This window comes from Brassica rapa, chromosome A04 (genome assembly GCF_000309985.2).
Source record: "Brassica rapa cultivar Chiifu-401-42 chromosome A04, CAAS_Brap_v3.01, whole genome shotgun sequence".
In the NCBI taxonomy this organism is placed as follows: Eukaryota; Viridiplantae; Streptophyta; class Magnoliopsida; order Brassicales; family Brassicaceae; genus Brassica; species Brassica rapa.
Window position 1 is genome coordinate 12,967,906 of NC_024798.2, and position 10,184 is coordinate 12,978,089.

Here is a 10,184-nt window from a genome sequence, read left to right on the forward strand (position 1 = left end):
ATTCGGGTGCCACTTCGGATATCGGGTAAAGTGCCCACCCCTATTCAGTTGTATGGTACATATCTGCGACTAATCCATCAGTAAACGGCCCAGCCTATTAACAGTAGCTTGTCAAATTTTGATGACCGTTGTGGACAAAGTGAATCAAGTTGACTTCAAGTTCAACGATGAACTCAATTTTTTTTGTTTTTTATGTGCAGCTTTCAGTTGCAGAAGGCAGTCAAATAAAGAGAAACCGAAGAGGTGTTTTGTTTCAATCAATAAGCCACCTCATATCAGTTACAAAAAAATTAATAAGCCAAATCACAGCTATTTCAAGAACACCGGCCGGTGCTAAGTGAGATGAGAGGGACGTTACAATCAGTAAGCACTATTTTGATGACTATTAGATAATATGAACTTGATGGTAGCAATATTTTGGTTTCTATTGGCTTATTTATCTCCTAGTGGGTTCTTGACTTTCTATTGGATTAACACTTTGGGTTTGGGGTAGATGAAAATATGTAACTGTTGGTAGTAAATGAACATTTTGTTGTTGCGTAGTTAGAGATTCTTAGTCTCAGTTTTTGTTTTCTTGACGTTTTTCTTTTAGTAACGATTTCTTTATGTATGAAGCAACAATCTACAATGCATCTCTTATTTGATGCAGATTTTGGTAGCTCCAACTATAGCCGCGAGTATCATCATTTTAGTTTAGACTAGTAGCTCCATTGTTGCAAGAAGGCATTCATTGTGGGTTAATAAAATTTTGCCAGTTTACTCATTTTCCAGAATTCGATTGATGTTTTTGACTAGTGTATCCAACAGATGTAAACTATGTGTATTATTGTATACATGTATAGAGGGAGATTTTAGATTGCCAGATTATATAATGAAACTTAATTGTTTTACATAGTGTGAACACAACCCAAACATGGAGTCCCAAAAATTTCTAATTGATTGTTAGAGATGCCATGCACGTTTTGTTTTCACATCATAATGTAAGATAATTAGATTTTAATTAGTTTGGAATATAGAATATTATTGTTCCCCCCTTAGTTAAGCAAGATCAAAGTCTCCTAAAATAGTCGATCTGTCGTATATGTGTTTGATTGAATTGTATAATTGTATAGGTATATGATTCAATATTTATAGAGGAGGATTTAGATTTGTGGATTAAATAATGAAACTTAATTGTTTTTTTTTTGTAAACTATGAAACTTAATTGTTAAGCATAGTTATGAAGACAACCCAAACATGAAGCCTTTTCAAGTCTAATTTTCAATACAAAAATAAATCAAAGAGATTTAGTGATAAGCAGTAGTAACATAATGGTGCTGGTAAGCTGATCAAATTGATCAAGTCCTCCGAAGAGCTTTTGTGTAGTATGTGAGTGCCCAAAGAGTAAACATGTTTCTGTAAGTTGGGTAATGCAACAGCAAATTCATCTTGTATGCTCCCCTCATTTCCTATAAAATATTTAAGCAAATATCAAATATAGCCAAAAACAATTCTGTAGTCTGGAGATAGAATAGCCTGCTTTTAAATCTTAATAACGGTTTTAGGTTCAGAAGTCAACATCATGGTAAATCCGAAAATACCCTGTTTTTATATTGTCTAAATATTCTGGGACCTGAGTACCCGCGTTTTCTATAAGACAAAATTCAAACTATTTTAAATTTTTATTTTTTTGAAATATAGTTTTTTCCCAATGGAATTGAACCAATACACCTTAAATTTTTAGTAGATAATTAAAAAGTTTTACCCACTAGGCCTCTTTGTTGGTGAATACACTATATTCAAGATAACAAGAACCTACATATGGGAAGACCATTTACCTGTTGTGGGAAATCACCATTATCCAACTGTGAATTAATCAACACTTTGGCAGCACGGTGAACAGGCAAAGGGTCTCTCTCCATTTGACCACCCATAATTAGAGCCATCATTGCTTGTCCTGTATTCACCACATTGGTCTTATTTCCATCCAAGGGAGTATATTTCTTTCTGGGACAAGAGAGATAACTCTCTCCCCAGCCACCTTCAATGTTCTGTGTCTCGATAAGAAACCGAACCGCTCTACGGATCGTCTCACAATTATGGTAAGTCTTGCCTGCAGCCACCAAACCTCGGACCGCAAAGAAGGTCCCATAAATGAAGCATACACCCCAGTTTCCATACCATGAACCATTAGGCATTTGCAAGTCCTCTATATATTTCACTCCTTTTGTTACAAACCCTTCGATTTCTTCCCTTCTATGGTCGGGAAACTGTTTCATAAATTGCAATAATGCCACTATGGCCGACCCCGTGCATTCTAGAGACCTTAAAAACGTTGTGTACCATAATTTAAATTAGTTTTAAAAACACAAGATTTATTAACTAATAAAAATAGAAACAAGTAGGAAGTCAAGAAGATTGCATACTCATGTTCGACGGTCGACTCCTCAACAAATTCCACAGGATTAAGCCACTGCATTTTAGTTTTCGGCATCGTTACATTATGCCCATTAGCCTCTTTTCATTTTTATCACAAAAATAAAAATTGAAACATATATTAAATCAGAGCAATTAAAATAAATAAATGGTACCTCTAGCCAGGTTTTTCCAGGCGCTGGCTCCCATATTGCTATACCTCCGTTATTGCCCTGTTTGTATTTTACGCAATCAAATCGTTACTAACAAACTCTTAACATTTTGTTTAAGAGAAATCGAATGAAACCTTAATTAAAATTTAATACTAATGATTTCTTTATCATAGATTTTTCTTGCATTAATTGTTAGTATAACACATAGTATAGCTAACTATTGATTTCTTAATAAAAAAATTAAACTCTTTGTTAGAACTTAATCAAAAACTCAAAAAAGTACCCTTAATCAGAAAAATAAAATAGCTACCTGCAAATAGAGAAGTATATTGATGGCATCATAAAGCCTCTCCACATCCATTTTCTCGCCAATAAACTCAGACGGCATGCTTTCAAAGATCAGGCAACACTAGCCGCATATATGATTTGTCAATAATCATGTTAAAACCTCATATAAGTAGGATGGGACCAAAAGATATTATATAGAATGTTTTGAAAAATCTACTCATCATTATCAATTAGTTTTGAATCAAAATTCCATTAGAAAATAGAAACAAAATTTGTATATCAAGAGTTTATTGACAACACAAATTTTGTTAATTAGGTAAAGAAGGAATCCAAAAGAGATAAAACACACACCTTTAAACTCTCAGAAATACAATCACTAACAGGCCACCCTTGATCTTTGTCTGAAAAACTCCAACCTCCTTTTGATATATCTCGAAACATTTTGATAAAGTCACCAGAAGGGTTCTCTGTAATCTGAGATTTCCTCAAGTAGGAGTATCCCTTTATAAGCGTTGACCTAATCTCATCATTAACATCAGCAGCTAACATCATTTGTAGCAAGAAGGCTGTATCCCATATTTGGCTACCAAAAGTCTACACAAGTATAATGTAGTATTAACTAAAAGAAAAATATATTTAGCAAAAAAAAAAACTAAAAGAAAAATATTAATAGTGTGGAGAGTCGTCTTGATTTTGATTTAAAATATAGGAGTATGAGTTAACTAATTACCTGGATTTTCAGGCCATCCTCGCCAATCCATAAGAAGCCTGGGACTCTAGCGAGATGTTTCTTAAAATAATCACTCTTTGGGTCTTCAACCCAACAGGCAAGCATGTGAAATGGCTAGATATATCAAAAAAGGAACATTTACAACTTGTTACACATAAAAGAAAATTATAACATTATTCAAAAATGTTTACCTTTGGGATAGCTCCACCGGTTATGTATTGGGTGGCTTCGTCATGGTAGTGAATGATTTCCATCGTTTTTTGGAGAGCTTTATGCCTTATGAGCTTGTTGAAAGGCCAAAGGTTGAAGATATTCTCCGAAAACATATGAACAATGTTCCAAAACCAGTCTTGTGCAAATGACTGTGGAAAGTAAAGATCTTCCTGTATATCATAATCACACTTTCATATATATATCTGACATCGGAAGATGCATTTTACTTTATCACAACATGTACTTATGGTTCAAGTTACCTTTGCGCATAGATTGCGAGCTTGGCTCCAACAAATCTCTTTGTAAGGCTGATCATAAATCTCTTCACGGACCTGTAGAATGAGTGGTGTAGGTGTGGCTACGAACTTTTTACCATACAAGTATGATAAACCCATGAAAACGTCCCGCAAATAAATCCATACAGTGCCTGCACGCATGATTATTTTATATATGAATACATTCTAAACAGCTACGCAGTAAAACTGAAATTGTATACATTTTTTATTACTAATTCAATGGTAATCTGTCAATGCCATCATATATTAACGGAGTCAAATTCAAACCTCCATTAATAGGAGAATAATACGGAAGGAGCCAGAACTCAGGCGGGATGGGTTTGCAGCCAGACCAATCATACACTCCAAGAACCTAATTGTTAGCACTTATAAGTAGCAATTAATATTAACAAATTAATAATGAGCGACTTTGAAAATATATAACCCCAGAGATAGAGAGTCGTAAATACCGAAAGCCAAGCTTTTCCGAGCAGTGGCGTATAGGTAGCACCACCATGGTCGAGGATCCATTTACGAGCCATTGCACAAGCACTATTTATACCGTCATGATCTGCTTCTTCCCCAAATATTCTTAGGCAAATATAATTAAGGACCGTGCTGAACATAAAACTGTGGCTTTCTACGTGTATTCCCCAGCCACCATCCTCGTTCTAGATAAGAAGAATGAAATACTACTCAGTCAAAAAAAAAAAAAAGAATGAAATACTATTGACGTCACGTAGCGAATATTTACTAAAATGGTGCATAATATGAGACAATACCCATTTTTATATAACTTCAAAATAATCCCAAACATTAACTAATAAATACTCTTCTCTCTCTTCTCTGAAACTTTCTCATGTTTCACTCTTTTTTTTCTTAGATTGTTTACCTTTTAATATAAGCACAAACAGTGTGATGTCTTTGATAAGAAATTTCAATCATTTAAATATCGATTAGTGATTCACCAATAACCAAAAAAATTACATATACAGTTTTTGTTAACAGGACGCATGCACGGTTCTATAGATGTTATTTACGTCCTGATCGTTTATTCTGGAAGACAGCTATATGAACACACAACCTATGTCATTAATCAAATATCTGATGGTTATAGATGTAACGTAACATCTCTTTTCGATTGTTTGACTAAAATCAATATAAATAATATACATATATATTAGTTTTAAAACGGGACCATGCATGGTTATTTAGGGCATCCACAGTTGGAAGAAACAACTTCAGTTTTTCAAAAATAAAATTAATACTTTGATTATATGGTTATGTTTTTTATGTGTAAATTGAATCTCTAATTAACACTTATGACATAGTCTATCTCACGAGAAATTGTCTATGCTTTATTACCGAAAGAATCCTATGAGATATTCTCATATTCTCACCGGTGATGATCTTATGTCCTCGTTAGATTATCGATTATTTTGAAAGACAGATAAGCTATATTATAAAATAACTATATTATTACTCAAGGACCTGATGGTTGTACATGTAACGTAACATCTCTTTCCGATGTTCTTGAGAGAAGATTTTATCCAGATGGCCAGTGATATACAAGCATATGACCTGATATATTTTGAATTATTGATTTGTTTTTATTCACACACAGACTTTTAATTATGATTTAGTTGTGAAAGTAGTAAAATATTGCTCACAAAGGGGGCGATAAAGAACATGCAACCAGAGTTTTCAGCAGGCCAATGTCCATCATCAGCCTGCAACGCAGCCATATAGAGTATCCCTCTTCTTAGTGCTTTCTCTGCGTCTTCGTACGCTATTTTCTCTGCATCATCTATTACCACTCGCGGAATATTTTGCTCGAATTTCTTCTCTCTTAGAAACTTTTCAATAAATAAAAATACAAAAATAATATTATGCTCTACAACGTTACAGAAATTGATGTTAATGTGAAGGGTTTTACCTGCATACGCCAAAGGAGATCTGCACTGGCCTTGTAGTGTGACCTATTGGCTGCGAAATTCCTCCGAGCCTCCTCGACCTCGGCTAATTCCTCTGCAGAGCCTGCGTCAGCATCGAACTCCCAAATTTGCCTCCCGAGATAATTGTTGGTGCTGAACAAGTAAGGGTCTTGTCCCGCCTCAGCTCCTATCCTCAGCTTCCACATTTTGTATCAATCCTTGTACCTACAAAGAAAAAGTTAGTATGTACCAAATATCTTGCCGAGGTGACAAATACTCCTATATATATATATATATATATATGTAAAATGTTAAAGCTTACTATATTAACTTTAAATCATCATGCACTAAGGTATTACTATATTAACTTAGTATACAAAGAACAAGTTAGTATGTACCAAATCATCATGCATTAATGTGTTTAATGCATGATGATTTGGTACATACTAACTTGTTACAAAAGGACAAGTTAATTAATGCATTATGATTAACGCATGATGATTTGGTACATACTAACTTGTTACAAAAGAAAAAGGCAATAAATACTCCTATACATATATATATGTAAAATGTAATTTCAAATCTATCTTAACAAAAATAAAACCATCACATTAATGCATGATGATTAATTTGGTACATACTAACTTGTTACAAAAGGACAAGTTAATTAATGCATGATGATTTGGTACATACTAACTTGTTACAAAAGGAAAAGGCAACAAATACTCCTATACATATATATATAAATAAATAAATGTAATTGCAAATTTATCTTAACAAAAATAAAACAAAGTCAAAGTTAATAAAACATCTTTAACTAGATTCTTATAAACACATTAATGAAAAAGGAAAATAAAACCAAGTCAAAATTAATAAAACATCTAAAACCAATTATTTGTGTAGTGATGATAACAAGTAAAGTGACACTATACAAATTTATGTGTGTTTTTTTTTGAAAAGAAATTCATGTGTTGTCGACATTCATTTGCACAATGTCTTTGATCCTTTTGTAACACAAAGTAAATATTTGTTTGTTTGTTTTTGACGACGTAAATATTTGTTATTGTTAAAGGTGTGTTTATCATTGTCACATGTCATATTTGTGGGATTCCTAAAAGCACTTTTAATTTTTGTTACAAGAATTCTCGAATATTATATTTTTTTATCATAAACTGATCATGTAATTAAATTTTAATCAGACATAAAAGATTGAATCTTCCATTGATAGACATGTGTTTTCTAAAAACCTTTTCAGTGAATAGTATCTTCAATTAAGTATCTCAAATACAAAATATCATTATTTTACATATTTGTAATATATAATTAATTTCCACTTTTACAAAGATAAAATTAATATTAATAAATGGCTCAAAAAAAAATCTTTGCAGAGTATCCCATGAATTCTCATTTAATATACTTACAAAAAATCTACCTTTTGTAGTTTTTAATATTTTTTAGAGATATCTTCCTAAAAACTTTAGCATTGTATAAACGAAAGAAGAAAAAAAAACTTTAGCATTGGAGATACTCTAAATGTTATTTAAAGATTTAGCCTAGAAGAAACTCTTTTTACTCTTATTTTAATCACAACATCTAACAACATCTAAGAAATTTTATTTATTTAATCAAAGTGAAGGTTGTTGTTGTGAGGCAATCATTGAGACTTGAGAGGCAGCGCACGATGAGTTTCTTGTGGAACGTTGAGATATTAATCATAGCTTTAGTGGTTGTGAGGATCAGCCAGTGGTTGTACCGATGGTCGAACCCAAACGTCAGGTGCAATGGCAAGTTACCACCAGGTTCAATGGGTTTTCCTATCATCGGAGAGACAATAGAATTCTTTAAGCCTTGTGAATTGCTCGAGATCCCATCCTTTTTTCAGAATAGGATGCAAAGGTCAGATTCTAGTCCCTCTTTAAACACACACACATATATATATATGTATATTCTTTTTTAGCCGAAAGGAAATGTTGTTTATATCTACGTTTATTGTGTTTGCATGAATTTTATAGGTACGGGTCGTTGTTTCGGTCCAATATTATGGGTTCAAAAACTGTGATTTCTACGGACTCAGATGTTATCTTCGAGATATTCCGGCAAGAGAACCAGTCTTTTGAACTTAGCTATCCGGATGTTTTTGTCAGAGTTTTTGGAAAAGATAACTTGTTTTTCCAGACCGGAAACATCCACAAGCATATTAAAAAGTCCACTATGCAGCTTATTGGATCTGAAGGTTTAAAGAGAAAGATGATACAAAGCATGAACCAGGCGACCCGCGAGCAACTTAAATGGAAGGCTAACGAAGGCACCTTCGACCTTCGGAATGCAGTTTCAAGTGTAAGTTAATATACAACTTACATGTTTTTTTTTTGTTTTAACCAATATTCAGTTTTTAAACAAATTAAACTCTTCCCTTTTGTAGTTGATAGCATCCTACCTGACACCGAAGCTGATAAGTAACCTAAAACCAGAGACTCAAGCAGAACTTATAGACCATTTCAAGGCCTTTAATATTGATTGGTTTAGGTCACCCTTTGCTCCCTCCACCTGGAAGATTATCTACAAAGTCCTTAAGGTGACACCATTTCTCTGAAATTCTATGATAGTAACTACTAAGTTAACTCACCCACTTATTGTTTTGCCTAGGCACGCAGAGAAGCAATGCAGTTGATAAAGGAAGCTCTTAAGAAGAGGAAAGAGTCAAGAGAAAAACACGGAGACTTCCTAGACACGTTACTAGAGGACATGGAGAAAGAAGACAGCATTTATGACGAGGCGTCTGTTATAAACCTTCTATTAGTTATTGGAGTCGTCTCTAAAGATACTACTTCTGTCGCTACTGCCTTGATGGTGAACTTGCTATCTAAAAATCCAGAAGTGCTTGCAGAGTTGAAGGTAATAAGATAAGGCCATGCATGGTTACTTTAAGCATCAATTTAACCTTTTCATTATTCCTTTATTTAAAAAAAAAAAAAAGATAAGGCCATGCATGGATGTTTGTAGTGCTAGGGATGGTTTTTGGCTTTTAGATTTATTTATTTTAACTTTTTGCTTCTTGGATTAATTTTGGGTAAATTCTTAAAATCTTTAAAATGAAAAAAAGTATTGAAAAGGACGATATTTACAATTCACTAAGTAAAACTTTTTTTTTTCAAATTCTTGAATGCGTATAAAAATTGAAAACTAAAAATATTCAAAGCGTAATCTGCTTGAATTGATACGCTCATCCATGTAATGTCAGAGAGAGCATGGTGCGATCTTACAAAAGAGAAAAGATAAGGAAGCTGAACTTAGCTGGGAAGAATATAAATACAACATGACTTTCACCAACATGGTAAAACACTCCGTATAGCTACCTTGAAAATTTGGGATATATACGCATGATGCCTCACAATCTATATACGTTATGTGTGTGTAGGTTATCAATGAGTCGCTTCGATTGTCAAACTTGGGTTCCATATTATTTAGAAAGGCCCTGAAAGATGTCGAAATCAAAGGCGAGTTAGTCGTACTCATAACAACATATAAAGTCTCCAATCTCCTATATTATTGATTGGAAGTTATATGGGGAAAATATTCTTGCCAACAGGATATACAATTCCCGCGGGATGGATCGTGGCCGTTGCACCATCTGTGGTTCACTATAACTCTGAAATATATGAGAATCCGTTGGAGTTCAATCCATGGAGATGGGAGGTATTTTACTTAATGTAACATTTTCAATACACGCCATTAGCAAAGAAGAATCACACAGTAGAGATTTGTCTGGCAGGGGAAAGATTTGCGGTCAGTGACTAAAACTTTGATGGTGTTTGGAGGTGGAACAAGACAGTGTGTTGGAGCAGATTTTGCGAGGCTTCAAATGACAGTTTTCCTTCACCATCTTGTGACCACTTACGATTTCTTGGTGGTCCAAGAATGTGAGATGACTCGGACACCATTACCTTGCTTCACTAAGGACCTGCTTATTAACATCTCCCCTACCTTCCCAAGTGAACCTTGCAGTTCCAAGTCTTCATAATTAGATCATTACAAATATATCTCCTAGAAATGTGCGAGTCCTTAAAATGCATTCAAGTTCTTATAATTTCAAAATTTAACATATATATTATTTTAAAAAGATGTTTATATTAACAACATGAAACAAGTAATGAAAGAATGTGACAACATTGGAATA

At 33.6% G+C, this 10,184-nt stretch overlaps 2 protein-coding genes across 2 annotated transcripts; one reads left to right on the forward strand and one right to left on the reverse strand.

Moving 5' to 3' along the window:
- Positions 1-1,063: 1,063 nt before the first annotated feature.
- Positions 1,064-6,272, reverse strand: LOC103864450 (tirucalladienol synthase-like). Its single transcript, XM_009142199.2, has 14 exons — positions 6,010-6,272; positions 5,744-5,929; positions 5,565-5,654; positions 4,544-4,744; positions 4,362-4,446; positions 4,059-4,225; positions 3,777-3,968; positions 3,586-3,699; positions 3,207-3,449; positions 2,878-2,976; positions 2,571-2,627; positions 2,406-2,452; positions 1,818-2,304; positions 1,064-1,448 (listed from the first exon to the last, which is right to left on the reverse strand). Exons 1-14 carry the CDS (start codon positions 6,211-6,213, stop codon positions 1,338-1,340), a joined length of 2,283 nt encoding a protein of 760 aa, XP_009140447.1. The 5' UTR covers positions 6,214-6,272; the 3' UTR covers positions 1,064-1,337.
- A 976-nt stretch (positions 6,273-7,248) lies between these two features.
- LOC103864452 (cytochrome P450 708A2-like) lies at positions 7,249-10,184 on the forward strand. Its single transcript, XM_009142200.2, has 8 exons — positions 7,249-7,903; positions 8,020-8,344; positions 8,430-8,582; positions 8,654-8,902; positions 9,249-9,341; positions 9,426-9,504; positions 9,597-9,703; positions 9,780-10,184. Exons 1-8 carry the CDS (start codon positions 7,689-7,691, stop codon positions 10,026-10,028), a joined length of 1,470 nt encoding a protein of 489 aa, XP_009140448.1. The 5' UTR covers positions 7,249-7,688; the 3' UTR covers positions 10,029-10,184.

Excerpts from the sequence above, each read along its gene's own strand:
- LOC103864452 (XM_009142200.2), top strand. The coding sequence starts at position 7,689 with ATGAGTTTCTTGTGGAACGTTGAGATATTAATCATAGCTTTAGTGGTT. Across the intron at positions 8,583-8,653 it reads TTATCTACAAAGTCCTTAAG|GCACGCAGAGAAGCAATGCA; the intron begins GTGACACCATTT and ends TGTTTTGCCTAG. Across the intron at positions 9,505-9,596 it reads GAAAGATGTCGAAATCAAAG|GATATACAATTCCCGCGGGA; the intron begins GCGAGTTAGTCG and ends TCTTGCCAACAG.
- LOC103864450 (XM_009142199.2), bottom strand. The coding sequence starts at position 6,213 with ATGTGGAAGCTGAGGATAGGAGCTGAGGCGGGACAAGACCCTTACTTG. Across the intron at positions 4,226-4,361 it reads TTATTCTCCTATTAATGGAG|GCACTGTATGGATTTATTTG; the intron begins GTTTGAATTTGA and ends TCATGCGTGCAG. Across the intron at positions 2,977-3,206 it reads GTATTTCTGAGAGTTTAAAG|TGTTGCCTGATCTTTGAAAG; the intron begins GTGTGTGTTTTA and ends ATATGCGGCTAG.